At 59.0% G+C, this 27927-nt stretch overlaps 3 protein-coding genes across 8 annotated transcripts; 1 reads left to right on the top strand and 2 right to left on the bottom strand.

The window, feature by feature from the left end:
- Positions 1 to 466: 466 nt before the first annotated feature.
- SERPINF2 (serpin family F member 2) lies at positions 467 to 9170 on the bottom strand (the record flags this gene model as incomplete). Of its 5 annotated transcripts, XM_084493184.1 has the most annotated exons (10): positions 467 to 1491; positions 2305 to 2509; positions 3098 to 3240; positions 4077 to 4280; positions 4476 to 4619; positions 4912 to 5320; positions 6242 to 6304; positions 6984 to 7047; positions 7827 to 7946; positions 8653 to 9170. In XM_084493184.1, the coding sequence occupies 10 exons, from the start codon at positions 9168 to 9170 to the stop codon at positions 1166 to 1168; spliced, it is 2196 nt and encodes a 731-aa protein (XP_084349310.1). In that variant the 3' UTR covers positions 467 to 1165. The 5 variants fall into 5 exon arrangements, with proteins under 5 accessions (XP_084349310.1, XP_084349309.1, XP_084349311.1 ...); XM_084493183.1 differs by lacking the exon at positions 8653 to 9170 and having other exon boundaries at positions 6984 to 7065; positions 7827 to 7877; XM_084493185.1 differs by lacking the exon at positions 8653 to 9170 and having other exon boundaries at positions 6984 to 7121; positions 7827 to 7843.
- WDR81 (WD repeat domain 81) lies at positions 8924 to 22038 on the bottom strand. 2 transcript variants are annotated; one of them, XM_084493180.1, is made up of 11 exons: positions 21801 to 22038; positions 16980 to 20570; positions 16508 to 16615; positions 16210 to 16400; positions 14128 to 14318; positions 13684 to 13849; positions 13344 to 13509; positions 12330 to 13028; positions 12005 to 12150; positions 11632 to 11811; positions 8924 to 10715 (listed from the first exon to the last, which is right to left on the bottom strand). In XM_084493180.1, exons 2-11 carry the CDS (start codon positions 20557 to 20559, stop codon positions 10389 to 10391), a joined length of 5754 nt encoding a protein of 1917 aa, XP_084349306.1. In that variant the 5' UTR covers positions 20560 to 20570; positions 21801 to 22038; the 3' UTR covers positions 8924 to 10388. The 2 variants fall into 2 exon arrangements, with proteins under 2 accessions (XP_084349306.1, XP_084349307.1); XM_084493181.1 differs by having other exon boundaries at positions 16980 to 20567.
- On the top strand, positions 21652 to 26240 carry LOC311421502 (uncharacterized protein; the record flags this gene model as incomplete). The annotated part of the gene is made up of 5 exons (XM_084493445.1): positions 21652 to 21690; positions 22169 to 22337; positions 24381 to 24502; positions 24931 to 24986; positions 25860 to 26240. 5 exons carry the CDS (start codon positions 21652 to 21654, stop codon positions 25930 to 25932), a joined length of 459 nt encoding a protein of 152 aa, XP_084349571.1. The 3' UTR covers positions 25933 to 26240.
- Positions 26241 to 27927: the final 1687 nt, after the last annotated feature.

The following is a 27927-nucleotide window of genomic DNA, read 5'->3' as shown; positions in this document are numbered from 1 at the left end:
CAGACCACCAATTCCCAGACAGATGCCGAATCGACATCTTCGAATCTCTTGGCAGCTGTCATCAGGGGTCAGGTTTTGCTCCAGGGAAAGGTTAAGGCCTGCCATATCTCTGCTTATCAGTGCACTGCTCTTCACAGGCAAAATACCCTCCTGATCCCAGCGCTGCTCAGCTCATGCTCTGTTCAAGGAATTCTGCTCTTTTCACAAAGGCAGCGCTGAACAAGTGAGTCAAACGCTTTTTGCAAACTAACTCTGCAAGTGAGGTGCCCAAAGCTTATTGGACTCCCCATTAGCATCTGTGACAAGGTATAGCAAGCAGCTGGTCCTTTGCAAATCCCCTCCTATCTTTGTGTCTTTAATGCCCGAAGTTTTTTTTTTTTTTCTCCTAATCTTTGTAGTTATTCAAGTTGGTTGCCTACTTCCATTCTCAGTTTGGTCTTTCAATGTAACACCTTAAGCAAACATCTTCTGCTTTACTCTTTATTATTCTGCCAACATAAAAATTACTAAAAAAAAAATGCTTTATAAAATAAGCCATGAAAAATCTAGCATTATTCAAGAACCTAGAATTTCTCAGGAGAAGGACTGGAGGTAAGGATCCAAAGGGGTTTCCCTCGCTGTAGACCCCAACAGCCAAGGAGCGGGGAAAAGGCAATGTCTGAAAGGGCTCTGCCTCATCCCAGGGCAGACAACTGGGTGCTACTCCAGTTGATTTAGAGGTCATTTTCTAGGTGGGCACAGATAGTTTTTAGAGGAACACTTTGAGGAATGCATGTTCACAGGAACTGCGGAAGGAAGAGCCATATTAATATCCCTGGCTGCTGTCCAAGCTGCCAGATGCTAATGATAATTCCGGGCTATGGGGGACTCTAATAAGAGCTTAATAAGGACTCTAATAAGAGTCTGGGGACAAGGAAGCCTCCCTTCCAGGCCTGAGAGGCAGAGCAAGCTTTTCAGGGTCAACAGAGGGGAACCTCAGCCAGAAAAAGCTTCTCAGGGCTGGAATGGGATATCCCAGGGCCGGTCTCTAGGGATCTGTAAAGGAAAACAAGCAAGGAATTGCCTTCTGTGGCCTCGAAGGGAGGTCTCCAGTGACAGGAGGCCCCTCTTAGCAGGTCCAGAGGGCCAGGTGGCAGTCCCAGGTTGCTTAGGCTCTGCTCCTCTCTTATTTGGGCATGGGGTACTCCTTGTCATCTTTTGCAGCAGGTGAGCGCCGTGGCTCTTTTAGCTGGGGAGCAGCGTTGGGGTTAGGGTTCTGGACACTGCCTATAAAAAGTGGGATGCCCATTTCTTCTTCAAAGATGATGAAGAGAAAGGGCCGGTCCAGGTTGAAGGCTGAGAGCGAGCGTGATATCACAACGCTGGTAGCAGCAGATCCTTCCACCCCGTCTTCTTTGAGCTCCAGGCTGGACTGATGTTGGATACTGGATACAAAAAGAGACTCATCTGAGATCTTCTGGAGGTTTGGGTTTGTGAACAGCTCCTGGAGGCCTACGGAGAAATGAAACTTAAATTAGCCTTTCCCATTTGGTGCCACCAACTGCAATTTTCCTCAAAAATTGAATTCTAAAAGAAGTTCCCTGATTCCTTGTTACGCACGTTGTCCAGCATTGAGGACTGGAGGACTGGAAGGCAACCACAATAAAAGCTGCAGTCCAACCAGGTTCTCCAGTCCCTTGCAGTACGAAGAGCTGAGGGTGCCAAAACCAGAGCATTTTTTACATGCTTGTCCACCTCTTTTAGAGCAGTGGTGTCAGAACTTAAGGCCTTCCTTAAAAAGCAACAGCAAGTCTGAAGTCTCTTTCCTGTTAGGCTGGAAACAGTTTTACAGAGGAGATTTTTTTTAAGCAATTTACAAAAAAGTAAACTTAATTTATTCTCCTCTAGAGATTCAGTGGATAGTGTTTAATTTCAATAAGCTCTCAATTCCAGGTTTTGTGATCTGCATTCTCTCGTCAATTTATAAGTCCTGCACCATTTTAAATGACAAAGAAAGTTGCACACAGCGGGAAGCCGGTCTTGGCTACAAATAGGGGAATAGGAAGAGCTCATAAAGGTTTTGAGGAAGTGAGAAAGCTGCCTTTCCTATAGCATCATCTCATTAGAGCAAAACAGTTGGTGCTAAGCAAGCAGAGAGTAAGGAAGAGGAGAGGAATAAGAAACGAAGGGATTTGGATGTTATCTGGAGCAAAGCTGTGAGGCACAGCTTTCGAAACAAGGCTGGTAGTTTTTAGTGCTAGTGAACAGATGCCATACAGATTGATCAGATTCGCTTATTCTGCCCAAATCCTGTTAGAGCCTTACCCATTTGACTGAGAACGTTGTTGAGTTCCAGCTGGTAATCCAATTTCATTTTGGGTATCTTCACCGTGGTGGGCACCTCTTCGGGGAAAAGCCTGCATAGCTGTATGTAAGGGAAGCTCTCCAGCACGTGAGTGGCGTTCCAGCTGTACTGGTTCGGTACAATGACCACAAAACTCACGTTACCCTTAAAGGGAAACTTGGCCACCTGGAAAGAAAACCAACCAGAAGAATTTATAGAAGGAAAGTCGAGAAAAACACATTTTTAGTGTATTCTTTTTCTGATTTGTCTACACAGCCAGTATAGCTGTAGGACAAAAACAACCTGTTGGGAAGGTGCCTGAGTTCTTTTGGGGAGAAAGCTTGTTGGAATAACGGCATCGGATTTTAGTATTTAGCCACTGACTGGTAAAGATTAAACATGGCAGGGTGGAAGCTTACATGTATAAACATTGTACCCAGACTTGCAGTAGCTGGTTCCTGAAGGATTCCAACAGTGCAGTGTTTAAGGGAACTGCTTTCCACATTTTCTCATTCGTTTTAACTTAGAGCTTTAAAGTTATATTAATTTATATTCATTTTCACTTACTAGGAATAGCTGTGTTTTTTTCCAAGAGACTGAGAGCAAAAGTTCAACATTCTTGCTTGAAGCAAGGACAAAGGATGCTTATTAAAACTGTGTGTGCTATTCTTGTTAAAAAGCATTTGTATTTTGAAGAGAACATTTGCAGTCAGTGAAATAAAATAGTACGAAGAAATTCCAATCAAAACCTTCAGTACTTTTAGGGAGCCCTACCTGAACGTCGTGGGACTCCAGTGAAAACCAGCTCAGGGAGTACCTCTGGGCTTTCATCATCTCAACTGAGACCACAAAATCATCATCGAGGTGGAATACATCTGGTGAAGTGAAGGCAGCATCAAACTTATTCCTCCAAAACCCTATCAAAATAAAAGTTGGGAATTCAGTGAAGTTACTTTTGGGTAGGAAAACACAAACTGCCTTGCTGACGCTCCTATCACGAGTTCTCAGACAAGGCAGATAGAGACCAGGCCAGTAGAAATGCAGTGAAATCGGTACAAAGGCTGGAGGAACCCTGACAACAGGAAGCCCTTATCTTCCAGAGAGGGACTAAGGGATAACAAAAGGACCTGGGATTAATCCTCATGCCTCAGCGTGGGAGATTACCGAAGGCTATGAAGATAAAGCCATGTATGCTTGTGAAATGCTTTGAAAAAATGAAAAGCGTTGTGTACAGTGAAACGGGTGCTCCAAAACCAAGCTAAAAATATTTGCAGATTTACCCTGGAAGCATTTGGTCTTTGATGCACAGCTCTCGGGGAGTTAAAAGAGGAAGCCGTGCCTGACCACTGCGCTGTAGTCAGAAATAAAGCCACAGAAGCTGCCTGCAAGCTGTATGGTTGGTGTGCAGCGGGCTGCGTGTGACCTGCTTTGGTTAAGATGAGCAGTGATGTGCTGCTGTCTGGGATCCTGAACCAGGATGCAAAAATACCACAGGTTCCACCTGCTGTATCCTGCCTCTACAGTCAAGCAACGTTTTTAGCACATGTGAAAGAGTTGGGAATCATTACTGTAAAGAAATCAAAGCAAGAGGAACAGCAGATGCACAAGAAAAGAACAAGCAGATTGACTAGCAGGAAGCAATAAAAAGAGATGCCATTCAACTACAGCGTTGGCAGAAAACTAGATTTCTAACTAGATTTCTAACTATTCCTCGAGATGATCAGGCTTGAAAAGTAAGACCTGTGGAGCTCACCATGGAAATGGATTGCATTGAGCAAGAGCATCACCGTGTTTCCAGGGAGCTGCTGCAGGAAGGTGGGTATTTGCCCGTTAGTTGCCTCCTTTACCCACTGGTTTATGGCCTCGAGGTCATCCTCACTGCTCCCAGAAAGGCTGACAGGCTTTGCCCCATAGAATTTCTCTGAATCCTCCAGGAACTTCTCTTTCACCTCCAATCCTAGCAGAGAGGAAGAATTCCATAGGAAGTCACCATGCCTTGAAAAAACGTGCTCGGTAGGCATGACGCTCCCCAGGGGAAGCACTTAGGGAGACAGAAACACGTCCCCAGTACAGCAGCACGCTTCCATCTCTCTCTCTGTCACCCTGGGAGTTTTATCCCACCTCCCTAGGGAGCACCTGAGCCAGCTCTCACCTTTCTGCAGGTACACCCGCGACGCAAGGCTGAGCGTGGCTTCTGCCAGCCTTCGGCGAAGGGCGCTCAGCAGGTGTTGGAGACAGGGCACGGATTCCAGGTGCATCACCTCCAGCAGGTGCTTCTCGGTCTGGTTTGCTGCTCCTAAAGCAAAGGCAAATTCCTATTAGTTCATGCCCATGTAGTGGAAAAGAGGGATATTACTCTCGCTGCCTCCTTTTAGAAAAATAGGGTGCCTTACAAAAGATGCTGGAGAAATGGGAGAGGAGGAACCTCAACACAGGCCACAGAGAGCAGCTTTAATTGTAATAGACCCTAATTAAAGCTGCAGGAGTGGGTTTAAGTGGAAAGTGCAGCGTTTTGCATGCTGGCTCCTGGTGCCTTCAGGAGGGGGTGCATGGAAAGGAGAAGACTGGTTTTGTAGCACGGAATTTACCCAGTGCCAGGTGGGACAAGGCGAGGGCGATGCTGAGGGGAGACAGGATCACGTTGCTTCTGTCGTTCTCCTGCTGGACCTCTCTCAGGAGATCGATGCTGAATTTCATCAGCCCGCTTGCTAGCCTCTGGCTCTTCTTCCAGGTTATGTCACAGCTTTGGTTGTCTTCATCCTCTCCATCCTCTTCAGAAGAGAGGACTTCCCCAGCCGGTTCCTCTCCGTGACAGTTCCCAGCCCCAGCTCTGGCCGTATCTTCAGGGCTCTCATCATTCTTGATTCCTTCTGGGGTGATGGGGGAAGGTGGCGTGGGTCCGTAGGTCTCCTCCCAGGTGTCTGACAGCTTCGCATCCGGCAGGGCTGGGCCAGCTCCCGGCAGAGCAGACGCTACCTCTCCATCTCCTTTCAGGTCCTGGGGAGAAACGAGAAGGGTAGAGCAGTGGGAGAGCAGGAGTACTGCCTCCCTGGTGGGTTTGGGCTGAGAAAAACTCTGATTTCTCTGCTCTCGTGGTGGCCTTGCTCCGATTTATGGTTTAACCTTGAGGTTCACGGCACCTCCGTAAGATTGGAAGCCAGAATGTTTTTATGCCAGGAAAATGGCCTTGAGTCGGGGGCTTGCAGCGGTTCCCCCTCTGCCTGGTACATGACCTGCTGCAGGGCCAGGAGCCGCCACCTGCTCAGCACCTGCCCCGTGCCTTCGCTGTTCGTGGATCCATCCTCCTCAACCTTGATTTCACCTCCTCCCCTCACATATTTTGGGACTGCGGATCTGCCTCGTGCATCGGTCAGCACCCTCTGCTGCTGTCACAGCCTTGATCCGTTCTGGCTCAGATCCTCCTCCAGGCATCTGCCTCCTCTTGACTCGTCTGTTTTATTCCATTGCTTTTCTTTCCAAAATCCTCATTTTCCACTTGTCTAAGCTTTAGCCTGTAGCACTGCTGCTATTGTCCTTATATTTGCAGGGCCTTAAACATGTGCTTTTGCCTCAGATCTCCCTGTTCTCACCAGCATTTGGATGACATTCCTCTGCTGCTCAGCCACGAGCCTCTCTCCTTCTCACCCTCACATCTAGTTGTTTTCTTCACCCTCCCTTGGCAGTCAGAAGAGAAACAATTCACCTGCCAGTCCTTGCACAATCAGCTACTGACATTTACTCCCTGCTGCCCAGCTACCTGGGCTGGAGCATCCAACACAACGGCAGCAGCAGCAGGTGAGACAGGGAGGGAAATCAGCACGAAATGGACTTCTTGCACTGCCTGGACTCACCCTGGAAAACTGCTGCAAGCACACAGTGTAAGAGCAAGCCCCTGGGATGGGACCAGTGGCTGCTTACCTTCAGGTTCACAATCTTGTCTAAGGACAGGCGCTGTTGCTCACTGGCCTGAGCCAAAGGGAGCTGGAAAGGAAAACAGCAAAGTCAGGTCCCAGACAAATTTCCTCTGAATTTCCAGTCGGTCTTCTCCGCCCCTACTCCTAACACATTCCCGTGGGGTCAGGTCAGAAGCCAGCAGCAGTGTGGCTGTGGTAGTCCTGAGGTGCTCGTGTGGCTGTAGCAGGGGCTTTAGGATGCAGAAATGGGGACAGTGGCAGCCACAGAGGTGATGTGGACATGAGCAGGAGCTGGGAGAGGCTGCAAATGCTGCTGGGTTTGTTTAGAGAGGGACTGGGTAAGAAGGGTATGAAATAATGTATTCTTTAGTCGGTTTTGCAATCTCAGATCTGAAAGGGATCCAGATTTAAAACAGAGGGGGAAAAAAAGTTATAAAACAATGTCCTATTAACCCCTGAATGTCATGGTCACTAAATACAACTGAAGCCAAGTTTCTAAAGATTTTCTACAGAAATTCCCTTGAGTAATGGGAACATCCACCAACATTTTAGATAGGGAAAGGTAGATCAGAAACCTTCCTGCACTGGGGCACAAGCTAACGCCGTAGCAGGGGAGCAATGTCCTCCACAGCTCACACAGAAACATCAGGCAGTATTTGCCCCAGAGGCTGGAGCCCAACCTCGCTGCCTTTGCCCTTTTGGCTGGCCAGGAGAGGCCCCAAAACCACGGGAGGGGAGCGACTTACCCGTAGCTGAGTGTGCAGAGCAGATAGGCAGAGCAGCAGCAGCCCCCAGAGCAACACCATATTTCTGGAACAGAAGGACCAGCTGAGAGAGGAGTTATTTCCAGCTGCCTGGCAGCAGCAAGCCGAGCTTATTCAGGTCTACAGGGAGAAAATTATCAACCTGGCCAAACAGGTTGGCGCAGGAGCTTGCAGAAAGCAGTAGGGAGATGAACAATGCTGCAAAGAAACAACACAGGACTCCTGGCTCCAACGCCAAGGCAGAGAAATCAGAGAGGAACAGGGGACCGGTGGCGGAGCAGGGCTGTAACCACAGCCAGGCTCTTGCACGACACTTTCCTGCTTGGAAACTGCATTTCTGACCCCAACACCCTCGTTCATCTGGATTGCAAATGGTGTTTCCCTAATCAGCCCTACACACATTGTGCCTCTGGAAGAAGACAAGAAGCCTCTGCTCCTTCCCTGTGCACAGCACCGAGGTGTGGGCACGGCGTCCTTTTGTCAGCTGTGCCCCAGCTCTTCGGATAAGGGATACCCACCTGCCTCTGTGGGGCCACGGGCACTCAGCAAGTGCTGCCTGGGAGGGAATTTGCAGGTAGGAAGCACGATAGCAGCGCAATTTATCAGCAATTTGTCCGGGAATAGAGAGTCCTCCCCTTCCCAGCACTTGCCTTCCCCCTTTGCCGGCAAACCCGGCCTCTCCCACCCCTGAGCTTCAGTTCCAGTACAGGACAGGGGGAGCTGTCCTTTAACTCCCTGCCAGTTTACACCCTCTCCCAGGAAAGCACTATTGCTCCTTGGAAATGCCCCCGTTTCTCATCAAATCCTCCTCTGCCTGCCCCTTACCTGTTGTTGGTGTCCACGTTGGAGCTGGCACCTGCTTTGGCCCAGCCGATGGCTCTGCGTGGGGCACAGCCTCTTGCCCAGCCCTCCGACCCACCGAGAGCGACCTTCAGCACCACCCCCCTGTTTGGGAATTTGGCAAGCAAATATTGACTTACAGCATCCGGTTAAACATTTGTTTGGGGCAGAAGAGTGAGTCTGGGGTGTATCTGGAGATGGGGAGACGCTTTGTGCTGCTGCACCTTCAAAACAGCGTTAACCTTGAGTTTACCAGCTCTGAAACTTTATTTCTGCAGGTGGGAGAAGTCAGCTGTCTGGGCAGTGGCTCTGCTTTCCATGCACTCCCTGTGCTGGGAATGCACCCTTTTATTCATAACTCCAGTGACAACGTAGGGCTTGGTATTTACTGCCACGGGGCTCTCTCTGGTTTGGGAATTCTCTTTGCGGGAAGCCTCAGCTGTTTCCTCCCCGCAGCCCGGCTGCAGCGAGCACCAGGCACAGATTTTAACAGCGAGCAGGTGCCCAGGGCCCCGTGGCCATGGACCATGCAGGCTGGGCATCTGAGAGCAGCTGCTGCCTCCCCGGGGCACAGCAGGAACCAGAGCCCTGGCAGCAGCTGGCCCCGCAGCACAGGCACTGCTCAGGGATGGAGGAAAAGTCCCGGGGACAGGCAGAACTCCAGCAGTGCTGTCCCGTTTTGTGCTGCATGCAGAAATAAGTGATGCTTCCCAGCATGGGATACAGCCACGTCCTCAGCCTGACTGTTCCTAAGGATTGCAGCAGTTGCAGTCATCCTTCCCCCGTGCCAGCTCACGGTTTCCAAACTCACCCCAGGCAGTGGGAACGGAGCTGGAGCCATGCTCTGCAACCCAAAACTCCCTCGGGACGTAGCACTGCAACACAGGGAGCTTCTTCCTCTCGGAAAGCAGATCCAAGCCCTGTGCAGCAGTCCAACCTTAGGGCCAGGGCATCTTCGCAGCATCCAGGTCCAGGACCACGAGTGGTGCCTGAGTGCAGAGCTGCAGCCAACACACCGAGCCACCCGGGCCCCCCAGCGCACCCAGCCCGGCACCGAGCACTCCCCCAGACACTTCTGCACGTCTCTTTCAAAGAGTTTATTAGAAGTAAATATTTACATCTATTGCAAATGGTTAATAGGCAACGCGGGACTGAGAGCTCCCCTTGGGTCAGGATAGCCAGGACCAAGCGCTCAGCTCCCCAACCCTCCTGGAAGCGGAGGGCAGCCTGCCCAGCTCCCTGGCTCGGAGGGACTGGCAGCTGGGGGAAGCCCTTTCCCCTTCCAGGACAACTCACAGCAGGCTCCTCCTCTGCCCAAGAGCTTCCCATTCCCCCAATACTGGCTCTGACTTAGGCTGAAGGATGGATGGGAAAAGCGCTGGAAGAGAAGTGAGGCAACTGCTCCTGCTGCCGGGTCAAAGAGCGTTCTCCTCACCTTTGGGTTACAGAGGAGTGGGAGCAAACAGTGCTGCCCCAAAGGGGAGGCCAGAAGGGGACCGTGCTGGGTTGTGAGAAGGGGCAGAACTGAGCACCCTTCTGCTGCTCTGTCTTCTCCAGGAGTCACCAGCACAAAGGAGAGGAGAGAGGATGAGAAAGGGAATTGCTTGAGAACCTCTGCCAACGCACAGCACGCAGCACTCCTCACCCCGCTGGTAATTACGGGATGCAGTGCTGCCGGGGCAGGAACCAGCAACAATCCGTCCCCACCTTTCTACTCCAGAATCAAAATCCCTGCTGGAAGCACCTCGTTCTGGCCTCTACCCAGGGTCACATCCCAAACAATCCCTCTGCAGCAGCTCATTCCCAAATGAACCCGTGGAGCAGACACGAGGCTCCTGCCTCGGCTGACCTGCCTTCCTACCTGGCACTGAGACCAGTAAGGCAACAGGAGTGCTCCAGTTAACCTCTCCTCCTCCCAAACAGGCTCCCACTTGGGCAGCAGAACCTCAAGTTAACAGAATGCATCCTCTGGGCCTCAAACCCACAGACCAGAGGAGGAGGATAAGCCTGGCACCAGGCAGCAGTGCCCACCTACCCTATCCCAGTAAGACCGTTCAGTTGGTCGGGGTGGAGTGCGCAGGGTACGTGCAGATGGCAGTAGCTAAACTTCTATTCGTGTCAGCTAAACTGTTGTATTCGTGTCGAGGGCTACCTCTTACCCCCTAATGGAAGGAAGGAGGACACCCGTGGTCCACATTTCTCTGGAGGGCAACTCACAGTCCCCTGGGGATCAGGCACACGTGGTACAGAAAGCTCCAGGCCTCTCTGCAGGGGTGACAGTGACCTACAACACCCAGTACTTCTCCCAGCAGCAGTGGAGGTTTCTCAGTTATGGCTTTTTTCTTTTTTTTTTCTTTTTTTTTTTTTTTTTAAAGATAGAGAAAGAGGTTAGAGATGCTTTACCAAGTGCTCACCGACAAGTACACCTCCCCCCTGCACCGTCCGTTCAGGAACACCTAACCCTGCCTCTTCTGAGAGCGGCGCTGCCGGCTTTCAGCTCTACAAACCGGAGCTGTGGGACGGCCACAAGCTCCTGGGCTGGGGCTGCTATGCCAGGAGGCGTATCACGCCGTTGTCCGAGCCCAGCAGGAGGTGGCATTTTGTGGGCAGCACCGCCAGGCTGGTCAGAGTACCCCGGAAATTCTCCGAGCTCAGCTTGGTCGTGCTGATGGGCAGGGCTGAGGACTCCAGCATGGAGTAGACACCGATCTTGTTGGCCACGGTGCCCGTGACCACTTCGTTGCCGTAGAGGTCGAACGCGTGGATGGGTTCGGATGCGGATTTGTAGTGGTGCAAAGGTTTCTGCTCCAGTTCCTTCCAGACGGTCAGGGAATGATCCGAAGAGGAGCTGATCAGCACATTGCCCTCTGCAGCCTGGTGGAGATGAAGCACCAGTGAACCAACACTGTTGCGGTAAAGATTCCCAAACCCACCCTGGAAATGCTGGAAAAGCTACCAGCAGGTAGCTGCCAACAGTCCAACGGTCTCAGTGCAATCCCCTAGGAGAGCCCCAGACATTTCCAAGCAGCTGAGAGTACTGAGCAGTATTCACAAGGTGTCCAGGTGGACACCACAAGCTACAGGACTCTCAGGTAGCTGCTGAACTCCTCCAGCACCACTCAGAGTGTCCAAGAGATGGGCTGCCTCTCTTCTTAACAAGCTGCTGATACTCAACTCATTCATCATCTCTTTCTACTGCAGTGGGTAAAAAGATTTTCATGTGGTCTCCCCTCTCTGCGAAACCACCCGCCAAGTTATTTTCCTTCTCATGGACAAGGAATTGGGGAGCTCTCAGTAGGAAACACTGCTAAGCCTGGAGAGCTTATTAGCAGAGCTAGTGAGAGGGTAAACAACCCACCCTAGTGAACTTTGCTTAACCTGCGTTTGGGTCGAGGACACTGGAGCCCCATTGCTGCTCCCTGGGGATGGGTAAATATGGACAAGAGTTACTCATTAGAGCGACACTCTCCAAGAGGGGCTGACAGCCCTGAGGAGAAGCAACATATTCGCCTCTTCACAGGACTTGTGGCTACTCCCTGCCCCGTCACAGATCTTGGGAGGGCTGATCTCTGTTCAGCACAGGTTGAACTGAGAGCATCTGCCTGTGGCACAAACCACGGGGCAGGAGAGCCTGAGCAGCCCCTTAAGGACACAGCAAGGGCTGGAGGAAAGCCCGAAGGATGGAGCAGGTGAGCTGTGCCAAGCAGCACGTCAGGATGCTCCACACACCCTCCACAAACCAGCAAGGCCCACGGAGCAGCCCCCCGCTGCCCCCAGCTGAACCTCTCACCTTGATCTGCAGGATGTCTCCCTCGTGGGCAGGCCACCCCCGCATGATGAGTCCCGTCCTGGTGTCCAGCAGCACGATGAAACCAGAGGAGAAGCCAGCCATGACGCTGCGCCCGCTAGGGCTGACAGCCAAGCAGCGGATGAGCCCGGCGCTCACCCCACTGGCCAGGCGAAACTCATGCTGCAAGAGAGAGAGACCAGTTACCAAGGGGCTAAAGGTCCAGGGGATTTAGGAATTTAGGGGACAGGAAACCTTGCGGCTTCTGTGGAGTCATCTCAGCTGGCTTTGGACCAGCCAGGATCGCGTTACTAAGCATATGGAAGCCACGGGGAAGCCTGAAGGAGGCTGGCTTGCAAAGCAACAGGCTCCCTACCTGCAGGCCTGGCTTCCTGTGGTCAATGAAACGCAGCACGGAGTCTGCGCTGGCCACGGAGATGCTGTGGTAGGGAGGTGGCATGGTGGTGACAGCTGTGATGGGGACCTTGTTGTCTAACTCGTCAAAGGTCCGGAGAAGTTTGCCTGTGAAAACACGACAGGTCACTTACAGCAGTAAACGTACGGAGAAGCTGCACAGCAGATATCCAGTCTCTGTTTTTTAGCAAAATCCATCAAAATTTTTATGTAATATTCAGTATATAACACGCAATAATCAATCTTCCTGTCTTTAAGGACTGGACCAGTTCACCCCCAGCCCCTACCTGTGAACTGGTCCCAGATGTGCACGGTGCCGTCGCAGCTCACCACGTGCTGCGATGCCTCCAGCTGGCTCACGTAGAAGACAGACTTCTTGTGCTCGGAGTAGGTGAACCGCGGCGGCACCTCGCTGGTGCCGTCCCCGTAGTTGTACAGGGGCCAGAGGCGGACGGTTTTGTCCTTGCTGCCGCTGAGGAAGAAGTCCTCGCTGCCCAGCGGCGCCACGCACTTGATGGCCCCCGAATGCCCTGAGAAACTCTGCAGCTTGATCTGGTGGAAGTGGAAGCGGGGGTCGTGCTGGCTCACCCCGATCTCGTACTGCCAGTAGGCCAGCCAGTTGCCGCACAGCATGTGGGTGCTGCGAGGCAGCTCGTGCTTCAGAGCGTTTTCCTCGCTGGACGAGCTCGGCATAAAGCCGTCGGCGCCAGCACCGAGGCGAAGCAAGCCCAGACCTTCCCTCTGCGTGTCCACAGGAACCTGGATGCGGTTCCCCACCAGCACGCTGCCGAAAGTCCCCGAGTGGCTGTCCTCCTGCTGGCTGGGGGGCGGCTCGGGCCCTCGCGTGTCCTGGTCCGAGCCCGCCGCGCTCGGCGCTTGCTCGAGGCTAACCGCCTGCAGGCTCTTTGGGTTCACGTTTTCCAGGTAGAGGCTGGCCAGCTTCTCAACCAGCAAGCAGTTGGGCACAACCGTGCGGATGACATCGCCTGAAAAGAGACAGCACGGCTCCCAGGGAAGGGATTTCCTCGCCTTCATCCCCTACCATCAGTGACAGAACGGGGGGGGCAGCACCGGGCCGCGAACACAACGCCCCCCCAGGCAGCCAACACGCCGTTCCCAGCCAAAGCAGCCTCAAGTCCCAGTGGGTTCCCGACACCACAAGCAGACCAAGCCACCACGCAGAAGCTGTGAGTTTCCCCCAGCAGCCCTCTGCCCTCTGATTTCTCTTGAATTGAGGTCGCACACGCATGCACAGAGCGAGGAGCTCTCGCAAAGCCCAGGAGGAGGGAGCCAAGCCGTACCTAGCAAGCAAGAGAAGGGGATGTAGGTGATGTAGGCCATCTCAGGGTTAAACACCTTCTGTAACTCCATCAGCACCGCCGGGTCCAGGGCCAGCAGCTTCCCATCCGAGAGGGGCACCTCCATCACTGGCACCTCGCAGCTGCTCAGCGACTCCGCCGTCAATCCCTGGACAGGAGAAAACAGTGAAATTCCCCAAATCAGATGATTTCACCACGTAATGACACACACACACAGCCTGGGCTGGGCGCTGCTGACACCGGTGCTGGTGTAGGCAGCTGTGCCCACGTTACGGTGGCTGCACACGGGGCTGAAGGCAGGAGCACCTCGCACATCACTGACCTGGTCCTGCAGCTCCTGCAGCAGCGAGAAGGCCCCGAAGAAGTTCCTCACCGTGTCGCTCAGATGCTGCTGCACCATCTCCTGCCCGATCCGCAGGCAGATCAAGGCAATGAGGCTGATTGTCTTAACGCACAGGACGATGCGGGCCTGGGCACCGCTGGGGAAACTGAAGAGGACATCCATTTTACCAGCTTGTCCTACACATACCCCTTTTCCCCTCCTCTGCTTCCCACCTCCTGTCTTATCATGTTTTCAGGCATTATCAGGCCTCCAGCAACACAAGCTCTACGCACTCAGTTTGGACCAGCACAAGGATGTGCACACCTGGGAAGGCACAGCCCCACAATCCCCAAAACTCATCAAACCATCACAGCACCACTTCCACACCCCAGATTTTGCGTTGTGCAAGCTGTGGATGAAGACACCGCTTACTGCAGCGCTTACCCGACGGCCAGTGAAGTGAGGAAGCCCAGCACTGGCAGCAGCACCTCCTGGCTGATTTTGGGGAGGATGTCCATGAGCGTGGTGTCCGACAGGCACACCACGATCTTCTGCGCCAGCGTCACCGCGGCCAGCAGCCCTGCTTCCTTCCTGCTGTTCAGCCGCCCGCCGCCGGACCCACCGCCGGGTGCGACCTGCAAAAGGAGTCCCTCCAGTGCCGGGGCCAGCAGGACACATCGAGGGTGATCCCAGGATTGCCTGAGCTCAGCCTCAAAGCCCAGCACCAGCCACAGCCTGCAGGAGAGGAACCTGAGCAGCGACGCAGGTCTGGAGCTCGAGGGGTGAGCCTGAACCAAAGGACAGGTGGAAGGAGAAAGAAGGAGCCTGGAGAGGAGCAGACAGCCCTAAATTGCACACGTCTTCTGGAGGGCATCTCCCTGCAGAACGCTCCTGGAGGCTGAGGAACTCAAGAGGGGAGACAGACAACCGTGAACTGGCCCAGAGCATCACCAGCCTGGGCACTGCATCCTTCGGCAGCGCAGGAGGAGGGGGAACTTATGTCGAGCGTCTTGCAGCAAGACCCAGCGCCTTCATCTCATGCCACGTCACGCCTGGATGCGCAGGCTGCTGAGGAACTGTCCTTGCATGAAAAGATCCAAGGCACAAAGCCTGGGCAAACCTGCCAGCTTCGAGAAACCCAGCTGCTAACAGCTCCTCGAGGCAGAGGAGCGCATCCTTTTATGCTGAGGTCGTGCCCGTGGTGGTTACAGCAACGCCAAGCAGCTCGCGGTGCCAGCAGCAAGACTAAAAGGTTTGTCTGGATTCTCTTTCCTAACTCCTAGACAAACCAAACGCCCAGGAGAAGAGAGTCAACAACAAAACCCGCAAACAATTCCCGGTTTCCACTACACTTCTTGTACACCTGCCATCTTCCAGCTCATCGCAGAGGCTCTTCCCCTCGCAAAATAGCTGCCAAATCCTCCGGGAAGGACTGACTTTATCCTAGTTGTGACCCCTCTGCTTTCAGTGCTGTTATATCGGGTTGCCAAACGCTATTCACAGGAGCGTTCATCTCCCCATCACCCCCGAGCAATAACTTGAGCACAGCAGAGCAGCACAGCTGGAGCCGCGAGCGCAGTTGGGTGGAGAGTGATTTTGCTGAAAAACACAGGATTTTTTTCCTCCTTCCCCCCCCCCCCCTTAAAAATCTCCCCTTCCACGCTGGAAAAACTGACAGCGCTTTTTTTTTTGTTTTGTTTTCTTTAACTGAGCAGCTGTGGCCTCCTTCCCTGCGAGTTGAAAGGATCCGAAAGCCATTGAGGTTTTCCATTCGAACAACAAGCAGTAGCCCGAGCGTTTCTAACCGCTAAAAAGGAGCGATGCGAAAAAATAAGCCTGCTTAAACCATTCAAAAAAAAAAAAAAAGATGACAAATGGTTTGTTTTTCAACCAGCTGCATCACACACACACACTTTCTTCTTGCTATGCAGCTAAGAATTTCAAAATGAAAAGTTTCGAAGTCTTGCCAGTGCTTTTTTATATGGATGAAAAAAACTCCTTTGACACCTCCCCTGCCTATCCCCTGTAAAATCACTCGCCCCAGCGATCCCACCACAGTCTGCCTGCCCGTTGTCACAGCTCCATCTCAGCATGCTCGCCCCGTAAAGCAGAAGAGAATATTTTTCTCTGCAAGAGGTCTGACGGGGAAAGCCCACTGCCGAAATGGGGAAGGAAGGGCTGCGGCAGCCTGCAGCTCGGTGCAGATCCGCCGGGGCCTGGGCTCGCTGGGCAGCAAATCCCATGTGCACAGCCGTGCCCTGGGCTGGAAGCAGCCTGGAGCTCGTGGCAGGGGGTCAAGGCATTGCTCCTGGCTGCACCAGCACAGCCCCTTCCCAGCCAAGGCTCCTGCACGCTCTGACATTGAGATCTGCTCAGCCCTCGCTGCCCCAGGGGGAGTTCAGCTGAGCACAGCTCTCACGAAGGAGGCTGGAGCGCATTTTCTGTGCATCCTCTCCCCTCCTCGGCCACCTGGACAAAGCTCCCACCCCGACACAGACCAGAAGAGGAGGAGAAGGCGATACTAACCAGGTAGCTGATGTAGGGCAGGTACTGGTAGGTGAGGACAGGCTCTCCGTACAGGTACGCCACGTGCACCAGGCAGGCCAGCACCGGCTTGGACACCTGATCTCCCAGCACCGGCCGCTTCTGGTAGATATTTCCCGTGCTCAGGGGACCGTTCTCATCGCTGCTCGGTACAAACTGCTGCCTGGTGGGGCCTGCCCGGAGACAACACCACGAGCTGAAGCAGCAGGCTAAGCCCCAGCCGCGAGGCACCCCGCAGAGCCCACCCCGGGGACCCCGGGCTGTGAGGAGCAGACCTTACCCACGTAGCAGGACGTGAGCAGACGGAGCAGGTTCCTGGCGATGAAGCGGGAGGTGACGGTGGGGCCCAGCTTGGCCGAGAGCCACCTCACCATCTTACAGGCCGTGTCTGCGAAACAACAAACAGTCGCAAGGCCACAGCCCGGCCAGGCACAGATTAGTTATCACCCGGCGCTTCCCAAGCCCTGCCCGCCCCGCAGGTGGCTCCCCGGGTCTCTGGTTTGTTGGCAAACTGCAGAAAGCCGTGCTTTCACCCCAAAACGCCTCCTGCTGCAGCCCCAAAGCCGTGCCAGGTCCACACGCTTCAGTGGGATCGGACCTTTTAGGGTGGCTCCGAGATGGGACAAGAGACACCCCCAAACCTGGATCCACCTCTCCATGGCGGGTCTGGCTCCCCCCTTCTCCCCCTCGCTGCTTTTCTGTTTTTTTTTTGCCACACCCAGCAGAGAGCCCAAACCCCAGTGGGGCCTTACCCAGGAGTATGCTCTGCTCTTTGTCATCCGAGTGGTCCGGCAGCTCCTCTCCCTCCCCATCCTCCGGCTCGCTGCTGTCATCAGCCAGGGTGACATCCACGGAGGCGCCAGCGTCCCCAGCGGCGCCGGCATCCACGGCCACCGCCAGCTCCGCCTCGACCGCTGCGTCCTCGTGCTCCTCGTCCTCGTGCTCCTCCTCCTCCTCCTCCGACTCCTCGCTCTGCTTCAGGTCCTGGCTGCTGTCCACGGACTTGAGGCTGCTCTTGTCCTTCTGCGAGTCCCCGTCGGCGGCTCTGTCCTCGCCCAGCGACACCTCGCTGGCGCTGCTCTTGTCGCTCAGCCTCCCCAGGCTCAGCAGCTCCTGCTCCTGCGGCTGCAGGGACTCCCCGACGTAGAGACCGCTCTGGAAATCCTCGCCCTCGGGCAGGTAGGCCTGGTCGTGGAAGCTGACGCCGGAGGTGTAGTCGAGGAGGTCGAGGGCGGCGGAGCCGTGCTCCACGTCCATTTTGATCTCCTCCCCGAACACGCACGACACCGGGCTGCCCCCTCCGCTCTCGTCGTCCTCGGCCGCGCCGAGGAGGGATTTGCTCTCCTCCCGCGAGCTCTCGATGCCGACGAGGATCTGCAGGATGTGGGGCAGCAGGTTGAGGAGGAAGGACTGCAAGCCCAGGCGCACGATCAGCTGGGCCACGAAGCAGTCCGTGTAGAGGTAGAACCTGCCGTGGCGGTAGCAGGGGGTCTCGTACGCGCCGATCAGTGGCTTGAGCAGGTATTTATTGGCGTTCTTTGGGCCGAGGGATTTGGCGATAGGCTCAAAGAGATACCACGCCGCGTAGACAGCGGTGTTCTCCTCGGACATCAGGGACAATACAAAGGGCAGGAGGATCTCCAAGCCTTCGGGAGTGATTTCGGAAAGGATCCCCTCCAGCTGCTGCCACAGCTGGAAAACGAGCTCCCGGCCCTCACCTTCATCCTCCACCTTCTTCGCCTGGTAGGTGAAGATGAACTTGTGCAGGGCTGGGAAGTAGGTGGGGAAGGGGACGATGGAGCTGAAGGGACTGAGGAGCTGCGTGGGACACGGCGGGGGCAGGCCCTGGGAGATGGGTTTGTACTCAAAGAGCTGCACCGTGCCCTTGCCCAGCCTGGGCTTGAGAAGCTTCTCCACGGGCACGCTGAGCTGCAGCAGGACGTGCAGCACGTGCTGGAGCGGGGCCGGGATCTCCTTGGGGTGGTAGCGGCACAGGTTGCGCACCATCAGGAACCGCTCCAGCAGGGACGCGTCGGGCTTCGAGGGGCGAATCCTCGGCGCAAAGATGATCTCGGCCACCAGAATGCCCAGCGCCTGCATGTCCCGCTGGAAGAGGTCCGAGAGACCCAGCAGCGGCTCCTCCCAGGGCTGCTCCATCAGCTGCATCTCGCTGCTCAAGCCTTTCACTAAGAAATTGTCCAATTTCTCCAGCTCTTCCAAGGCCTGGAGAGGATTGAAGCCTTCGGGCAGGGAGATCTTCACCTCCTCCCTGTCGGCCTGATCCACAGCACCCGCCTTGCTCCGGCGGAGGGGCCGGACCCCCGAGGCTTTGCCTTCAGCAGCATAAGCAGGGAGGGCGGCGGGCTGTGCTGCAGGCACGGCGGGGCAGGGCTGATCGGGAGCCCTGCCTGGTGCAGAAATCGAATCCAGAGCCTCCGTGCCTTGCTCTAAATCATCCTCACCGCCGACGGATTTCTCGCCGGCCCAGGTGGTTTCGCTGGGAGTAGCCTCCAGGACCAGCCCGTTCACTGCGTCGGTCACCGGGCCCTGGATGTCCTCCAAAACCACGGCCTCCCTGATGTTCTGGAGCAGGGGCCGAGCGATGGCCGGAGCTTCGGCGGGCGTGTAGGCAGGTCCCACCATGCGCCTGGGGTGCGGCTGATCGAAGAGCTGCACCACCCCGTAGGTGGTCAGGTGCGTGTGGTTGTCTACCAGGTGGAGGCAGACGTTCTTCTCCTTGACGGCGTCCTTCCCCAGCAGCTTGTACCCGAAAGTGAGGTCGATCCAGTGGTGGAGGTCCTGAGACACCTCCCGGCTCTCCAGCAGCATGCGGTGGACTTCGATGAACTCCTCGTAGGAGCTGCACCACGACGGCACGTCCAGGTCGGGCATGTCCGGGTGGATGGATCGGAAGATGGAGGGGTCGGTATAAAACTCCGGGATGCACTCGTCCGGGGTCCAGCTCTGCATGCGCTCCATGCTGGCCGGGTACTCGTTGGGCTCCCACTGGGACCTGACGTGGCAGCACAGCACCGACTTGGGCGTCCTCCGAGCCGTGTACACGTAGTAGGTGATATCCGAGAGGACGTCGGAGATGTGGTGGGGGACGTGGAGCTGCTCCCCGCTTGACCCGCCAGCCACGAACGCCTGCTTGGTCATCTCGTAGGTGAAGTCCAGCTGCTTGTCCCCCTTGTTGAGACGGAATTTGGATTTCCTCAGGTCCCTGAACTTGCCGTTTTTGGTGGTGAAGTCCACCACCCAGGGGAGAACCGGGTGGTAGTTGGGGTCTCCCATTCTCCTCCCAGCCAAGCTGTTTAAACGCATCAAGTAGTCGAAGTTGCTCACCCGCCCGTGAACCCACTGCAACACCAGGTCCCGGAGCTCCTTCTGGCAGGTGGAGCACCTCACCGCCTCCTCTCGTGCCCCGGTGCCGTTTTGCTCGCTCAGCCTCTCCAACCCAGCCTCCACGTTGGCTTCCTCCTTCCCGGGCCCCTCGTACTCCCTGAAATTCACCCGGAGCCGGCTGCAGAGCTTCTCATCCACCGCCACGTCGTGCAGGGAGAAGGCACCGCAAGCCAGCCCCGCCTGGTGACAGGCCCTCATGGCCTGCAGCACGTGGAAGAGGAGGAAGAGGATTTTGGCGTGGCTGTTGGTCAGCTTGGCCGGGCTGAAGGTCACGATGTCGTGCAGGCAGTACTGCACGTAGGGGTAGACGACGTACAGCATCTCGGCCGACTCCAGCAGCGCCTCGGCCTGCAGGACGTTGGGGCAGGAGGGGCTGCCCCTCGCCGCGCTCTCCTTAGCGGGGGAAGCTCCGGGCACGTTTTTCCCCACCGGGAGGACGGGGCAGCCGTACGCCTTCTGCAGGGCCGCCCGGAGAGCGTCGAGGGCCAGCACGGCGGGCGGCGCGTGAGCGTGCCGGTAGGGCCGCACGTAGCGGCCGTGAGCCCGGCCCCAGAGGTTGCGGTAATTCTGCGAGGCCACGCGGTGCATGAAGCCGTGCAGCGTCTCGGGGCCGCCGTTTCGGGGCTCGACAACCACGGGAGGGACGCGGAGGGGCTGTGCCAAGCGCTCCTTCCTCAACCCGTGGATCTCCACCCGCGTCCAGCCCGCCGGCAGCTTCTGCACGGAGCGCTGTAGGAACGTCCTCACCTCCACCTCGCTCAGCCCCTCGGGTCGCGGGCACAGGCCGGGCAGCACGCGGCGCTCCTTCAGGCTGCCCAGCCATTTTTGGGGGACCAGCGCCGTGACGTGCGTCCCCTCGGCGGCGGCCGCCAGCTGCCGGCGGTCAATGTTGAGGTCCCTCTCCACGCTCCGCAGGAAGGCCTCCATGGCGGCTCCTGCTGCGAGAGGGAAGGCAGCCCCAAAAGGGCTCGGGGTGAGCACGGGGAGCGCGTGGCATCGTCCCCACGGAGCACAAAATCGTCCCGGTGAGCCCCCAGAGCCCCCGCGGTTCCCTCTTGTTCTCCAAGGTGCTTGGAGGGGCTCGGCCTAAGAGGAGGGGTTGAGGAGGGATGGAGGGGGCTGAGAGGGGATGAAGGGGACAAAGAAGGGATGGAAGGGGACAGATGGAAGGGACCAAGAGGGGTGGAAGGGACTGAGGGGATGGAGAGGGACCAAGAAGGGATGGAGGGGACACAGTGGATGGAAGGAGACAGGGAAGGGATGGAGGGGAACCAAGAGGGGATGGAAGGGACTGAGAGGGGATGGAGGGGACACAGTGGATGGAAGGAGACAGGGAAGGGATGGAGGGGAACCAAGAGGGGACGGAAGGGACTGAGAAGGGATGGAAGGGGACAGATGGAAGGGACCAAGAGGGGATGGAAGGGACTGAGAGGGGATGGAGGGGACACAGGGGATGGAAGGAGCTAGAGAGGGGACAGAGGGGGACCAAGAAGGGATGGAAAGGGACTGGGGGGGAATGGAGAGAACTGAGAGGGGGTGAAGGGGGACTGAGAAGGGATGGAGGAGAACCAAGAGGGGATGGAAGGGACTGAGAGGGGGTGAGGGGGGACCGAGAGGGGATGCAGAGGGCCAAGAAGGGATGGAAGGGGACCGGGGGGGATGAAAGGGGACAGAGAGAGGATAGAAAGGGCTGTGAAGGGATGGAGGGAAACCAAATGGGGATGGAGGGAACCCAGAAAGGATGGAGGGGGCCAAGAAGGGCCCGAGAGGGGCCGGAGGGGGCTGTAGGGGGGGCACAAGGGGCCCTCAGCAGCCGCAGTGCCGGTATCAGAGAGCACGGGGGGGGGCCCACAGCACCGAGCACCCCCGGGGCCCTTTGGGCTGGGGGCGAGCAGGGAGAGACAGCACCGGGGGGGGGCAAACCCCGAACCCCAAAGAACCCCAAAAAACCCCAAAGGACCCCAAACCCTGGGGGGGGGCTCCGCCATCCTGGGGGGGGCGAGACGAGACCGGGGGGGGATGCACGGGGGGAAAGGGGCCACGGGGCCGGTGCGGGGGGTACGGGGATGGGGTGTGGGGGGGTTATAGGGCCTGGGGGGGGTATAGGGCCCGGGGGGGGGGGGTTATAGGGCCGGGGGGGGCCCCGCTGCCGCCGTTCCCGGCGTTACCTGGCGGCAGCAGCGGGCTCAGCGGCGGCGGGCGGCCCCGGCCATGTTGGTCAGGTGACGGCGGTCACATGCGGCCGGGATAATGGAGGGGGGGGGGGGTAAAAAACGGGGCACAACGGGACCCCCCCCCGCCCCGGGACATCAACCGGGAGCCCCCCCCGGGGCTGCTGCAGCTCCCGCAGCGGGGGCAGGACCAGGAGGAGGAGGAGGAGGAGGAGGAGGAGGGGGAGGAAGGCTCCGTGCCCCCCCCCCCACCCCCCCAGGCTGGGGCCGGGCTCCCCCCAGCGGCCGCCACCGGGGGGGGGGGCGGGGAGAGGGGGGGGGACACCGGGAGGGGGGGGGGCTATAAGGGGGGGGTGTTGCGCAAGAGCCCGTCCATATATGGGCAGGCGGGCGGCGTGACGCGATTGGCTGAGGTCACCGTGACGTCAGCAGCGCCCCCGGGCTGTCAGCTGGAGCCGGGCGCGCCGCCGAGGCAGCCGGCCTTAAAGGGGGCCCCGCGCGCCAAGGGGAGGCCCCCGCGTGGGGCCCACCGAGGTGAGTGATAAAAGAGGAGGGGGGGGCGAGGGGTGAGGCCGCTCCCCGGGGTCCCCGCGGGTGTTCAGCGGCCGCCTGAGGGGGCTCCGTGCGCTGGGTGCCGGGGAACGGTGTGAGGCGAGGGGGGTGCGGCCCCCATGGGAGCAGCCGGGCGCTGCCTGGCCCCGCCGCCCCCCGAGCCCCGCAGGGCCCCGCCGCCTCCTCCCGCCCCGCGGGGGCCGCCCCCGGCTCCGGGAGCAGCCCCGCAGCCGGTGCCGGTTCCCCTCCTCCCTCCAGCCCCGCGCGGCCCCTTTAAGGCGGCGGGAGGCTCCCGCCGGGCAGCGCCGCGTGGGAGTCACGTGGGCGGGACGTGCAGGCAGCTCATTGGCCCGCCGCCCCCCCGCGCGCGGCAATCAGCTGTTACTGGGGCGAAGGGCAGGGGGCGGCCTTAAAGGGGCCGCGCCGCTCCCCCCCGCACCCGGCTCGGCGCCTGGCAGCGGCCGCGGCTGGGGCTGGGGGAAGGCTCCGAGGTATCCAGCGGGGTCGCGGCGGGCGCTAGGGCCCGGCCCGCTCGGGTGGCCCCACAGTGAGGGGTGGGGGTGCGGCCCCTTTAAAGAAGTTGTCCAGTCATCGCGCCGTGCTGCCAAGCCGCGGGGTCAGGCGGGTTCGCGCCGCCCCGCCCCCGCCGCGCTCCCATTGGCTGGCGGCCCCCGGCGCTCACTTGTGATTGGCTGCCGACTTGAGGCAACTTCTGGGAAGCGGCCGGCGCCAGCCCTTAAAGGCGCCGCCCCGGCACGCAGGGAGGGGGCGGCCGGGGCAAGGCAGCGCCGCGCCCCGCGGGGACCGAGCGGCGCCGGGCCCTTTAAGCCGCCCCCCCCGGCTCCCCTCTCCCCTCCCCCGCCGCCTCTTCGCCCTCTGGAAAATGCCAACTCACAGCACGCGGGGCATGCTGGGAACACCGCGCCGCACTACAACTCCCAGCATGCCCTGCGGCGGGCAGGCGGGGAGGAGGAGGGCGTGGCCTGTTTCCTAGGCAACTGCCGGGCCGGCCGGCACCGACCCCGCGAGCCGGGTGGGCGGGGCGAGGAGCCGGCTGTGCGCAGCGATTGGCCGAGCGGCGGGCAGAGCCGGCTGCCTATTGGGCGGGGGCGGAGAGGGGGGCGTGGCCGGGGCGGTGAGGGGGCGTGGCCGGTGGGTGGCTGCGTCATGGCTCCGCGGGCCCGGCCCAGGCGGCGGCGGCGGCGGCGGAGCCGGGAGGGGAGGGGGGGGGGGGGGGTTGGGAGGTGTCGGGGCTGAACCCAACCGGAGCGGGGGCACCGGGAGCGGGGGCGCCGGGAGCGGCTCGCACTCAGGTGGGTCCCGCCCGGGGCTGGGTTTTGAGGGAGCCCCGGTGCTCCCGGTGCCGTACCGGGAAGGTCACCTTCCCTATGGGGGGGGTGAAGGGGAACCGGGAGGGCACCGGGGGGGGAACCGGGGGGGCACCGGGAGGGCCCAGCTCGGTCCCGAGCCGCCCCGCAGCCCCCTCACGGTGGGGTTTAACGGGCGGGGTGCGGGTGTCGGTGCTGGTGTCGGTACCGGGGAGCTGTGCCCGGTACCGGGAAGGGGCGGGCGGGGCCGCTCTGGGCTGTGCCCGGCCCCCCCGGGGGTGACCTTCAGCACGGGGCCGGGCGGGGCAGACTTTGCCCTGGGGGGCACGGAGCGGGAGCATCCCGGGGAACGGAGGGGGATGGGGAGGAGAGGGGGGGGGGGCACCGGTTACCGGCAGAGGGAGGAGGAGGGGGGGGAGAACCGGGAGGGGACCCCCACGGCGGGCACAGCACCGGGGGGGGGGCCCCGAGCACCCCCGGGGCTCCCCACGGCTCCTGGGGGGGTTGGGGTGGGCTGGGGGAGCCCGGTCTCGGTGCCTCTTCCCCGGTAACCCCGGTCCCGGCCTCCTTTCCTCCCTCCCTCTCCTTTTTTTCCCTCTTTTTTTCCTCTTTTTTTCCCCTTTTTATCCTCCCCCCCCCCTCCGCCCCGTTTTCCCCTTCCCGGTGCTGATTCACGGCCCCGGCGGGGGTGGAGCAGGGCCGGGACCGGCGCTGGAATCCGGAGCAGATGGACCCGGCACGCCAGGAATGTGCGGCATCTCCCCGCCGGGCCCCGCCGCCCCCCCCCCCCCGGCCCCTCCGCCACCACCCCAAAACCCGGTGAGCACCCCCCGACCCCACTGGGACCCCCCCCCGGGGCACCCCCACCCGTGGGGTTCAGCCTCGAGCCCCAAATCCCTTATTTTTGGGGTTAAAGATGGGGGGAAAAGGGGGGCGGCGGGAGGATGCTGAGGGGCAGCGGGGTGCGTTCCCCGGGGTGGTCCCGACCCCGAATTAACGCCGTTTTCCCCCAAATCTCAGCCGGCTGCTTGGGAGGGCCGGCGGAATCCCCAAAATTGGGGCTGGGGAGGCGCTGAGAGATTTTAGGAGGGCAGAAAACGGGATTTTTTCCCCCAAATTAGAAAAGGGAGGGGGAAAGGGAGAAAAGGGGGGGCTCGGGGCTTATGGGGGGGGTTGTTGAAGGGCTCCTGCGCTCCCCAAATTCCCCTCGGCGGCGGCGGCGGCTGACGAAGTGTCTTCCTTGGCAGGCGGCGGCGGCTGGCCCCCGGCCAGGTGGGACCCTGCCAGCGCGCGGATGCCTGAGGTGAGAGGCCGGGGAACGCCGTAACCTGTACCTGCTGCCCCCGTTGTCCCCGTTGTCCCCGTTGTCCCCGTCCCCATTATCGTCCCCGTGTCCCCCCCCCGTGGTGGCCTCGCAGCCCCGGTGCGGTGGGAGCGGGTTTCTGTGTGGCTCGGTTCCCAGCGGGAATTGGCCTCGGGTTCCTGCGTGGTGTGGGGCTGGCTGCGGGTGCCCCAGGTCCTGCTGCGGGAAAGGGGAGGGGTAGGGGGAGATCCGAGCTGCCTCCGGGTCCCCTCCGTGTCCTCTGGGGTTTGGGGAGGCTCGGGGATGTGCCCCCAAGAGTGAAGGTGATGGATCAGGGCCCTGGGGTGGGGGAAAGGAGGGCTGGGGGGTGTTTGGAGCTGCCTCTGTGTCCCCTCTGTGTCCCATGGGGTTGGGGGAGGCCCTGGGATGTCCCCTCCCCAATCGAAGGTGGTGAATCAGGGCTCTGGGGTGGGGGAAAGGAGGGCTGGGGGGAGTTTGGAGCTGCCTCCGTGTCCCCTGGGGCTGGGGGAGACCTGGGAATGTCTCCCTCTTGAGCAAAGGTGGTGGGCTGGGGCTTTGGGATTGGGGAGAGCAGGGATGGAGGGAGCTTGGAGCTGCTTCCATGTCCCTTCCGTGTCCCCAGGGGCTTGGGGAGACCCTGGGATGTCCCCATTCCTGAGTGAAGGTGATGGATCAGGGCCCTGGGGCGGGGGAGAGGAGGGATGGAGGGAGCTCAGAGCTGCTTCCATGTCCCCTCCTTGTCCCCTGGGGCGTGGGGAGACGCCGGGATGTGGGTGAAGGTGGGGAGCGGCTGGGCTGGGCGGGATCCCTGCGCCGTCGATCCCATTTCTGATGCCTTTCTTCCCTCCCCAGCTGCCGCCCTGCTGCCCTGCTCCTGGCTGCCCAGCACCAGTTCTTCAGTGGCAAGCTTTATGTCCTCTTCTAGTAGCTAAAGCTGCCAGTTGAAGAACTGTTGAATGCAGCCCCTCTCTTCTCGTCACCGAGGTGCACCCGAGGGACCCGAGGGATCAGCGGCGTCCTGCGGGCTCACCCCTCTGAGAGCCGAGGATGAGGAAGGGCGGGGATGAAGAGCGCAGCTGGCAGCATCCAGGCAGAGCCGTGGCTGGAGCAGCTGTAATAACGGGGCTGTAAAACGGGGAGCGGGGTGTCCCCACCTGCTGGGGGGGTGGCGTTGAGCTGGGACAGCAGGAGAAGGCTCGCAAAGAGGCATTAAACTTTCAGTTTTCCTCCACAGCTCGTTTGTAGGATCTTTGTTACCTGCGGGGTGCCCGGGTGGGCTCGGAACCTGCCCGGTGGCGGCTGCGGACCGCGAGCTGTCCCCGTGGGGTGGCAGGGATGGGACGGGGTGGTGGCATCGGAGCTGTCCCACACGGGGTTGACCTGCGGTGCCGTGCCACGGCAGCGGGATTACCCTCGCAAAAAACCCGGCAGCGGGCCGGAGCTGGCTCACGCTGCCCTTTTCATGGCTGGGTGTGCCGGGGGCAGGGCCCTGCGGAGCCGCTGACTCAGGGCCGAGTCACGCACGGCCCCAGATGGCTGCTCGGGAACGGCCACCCCGGGCTGGGTGCCCGCCTGCTGCCAGCCCTGTAGGGCAGCACCGGGGCCTCAGGGATTTAGGGTGCGGGCTGGGCGCTGCTGAGCTGTGCCCTCCCGGCTGGAGCTGTGTGTGTGTGGGGTTGTGGCAGCTCTGGAGAGGTCTGGGTGAAACCTTTTTGGTTCAGCTGTGGTCCAGGCTCTGCTTTTCTGTGGGGCAGAGGTGGAAAAAAGCCCCTGAAAGGGACCTGGAAGCTGCTCTGTGATGATGGAGACTCTCCTTCGGCCTCACGCAGCTCCCTGCTCACCTTTTCCCCAGTGGATCTCGCCCCGTGCCCTGGTGCTGGGTGAAATGTCCACGGGCGAGCCCAAGGAGGGCTCCTGGGAGCCTGCTGGAGGCGGCCTCTCCCGCAGGGTGCTGGGCACCTGCACAAGGGGAAATGGCCTTGTGCTGAAATACGGCTGCACAATTTCAACAGGCTGGGTGCCCACAGCAGGGCCGCTACCGAATTTTGGCACCCAAGTGGGAAAAAATCTGTCGTCGCAGCGTCCTTCGTGCTGATTAAAAGCTGCTGTGCTCGGTGTGTGCGTGGTGGTGGCTACGAGAAGCCGAGTTTCTTTGGGGTCAGCGTCACCAGGAGAGAACAGGGTGGCTGAGCACCCTTGGGTGGGGATGGAAGCACACCTCTGGCTTGAGGCAAGCCGGGCTCTTCCACCCCAGCTGCTTCGAGCTCATCCGAAAGAGCTGGCACCTGCTCATCACGCCCCGGAGTGCACTGAGAGGGGCTAAAAGGGATGGTGAGAGTATTCAGGGCAGCCCGAGGGCAAGGAGGAGAAGCTCCTGGGCTGTGCCCCCCTCCCGTGCATTGCAGCAGGGTGTCTCAGCTCACGGGGAGTGCTTGGCTTTGCTGCTTCCTCCCATCACCATGAAGGACTGATGTGCTCTACCCAAATCCAGCCCTTTCCCTGGGAAGCTGTGGCTGTTTTGGGGTAGAGAATTGCCCCCAAGCAGCACCAAGCCCCCTGAGGTCAGGAAGGTGAAACCGCAGTATTTCAGGTCAGCTTTCCTAAATCAGGAGGTGTCGGAGTGCAAATTTGTGCGTTTAACGCAATTTAACGCAAAAATGGCGTTACAGCATCTCACCTGCTGAGCGAGTGGGCTCGGCCCTGCTATGGTTAATATTAAAAACGGAGGGATTTCAGGCTGACAAAGTGTCCCTGCGGGAACTTGCTAGATTCTCAGGGCTTACCCTTCCTCCTGCGAGGCGCCATGTGACCGGTGAGTAAGTGCAGTGCTTCCTGTAGAAAGCCCAGGCTTGCTCGCTGCTGCCTTGCAAAATCTACCAACTCTTTCCTCCGGCACCGAGGCCGTGCGTTTCCTGCAGCA

The sequence above is a fragment of the Aythya ferina genome (assembly GCF_964211825.1).
Source record: "Aythya ferina genome assembly, chromosome: 19".
NCBI classification, from domain to species: Eukaryota; Metazoa; Chordata; class Aves; order Anseriformes; family Anatidae; genus Aythya; species Aythya ferina.
This window is presented reverse-complemented; position numbering and strand designations above follow the sequence as displayed.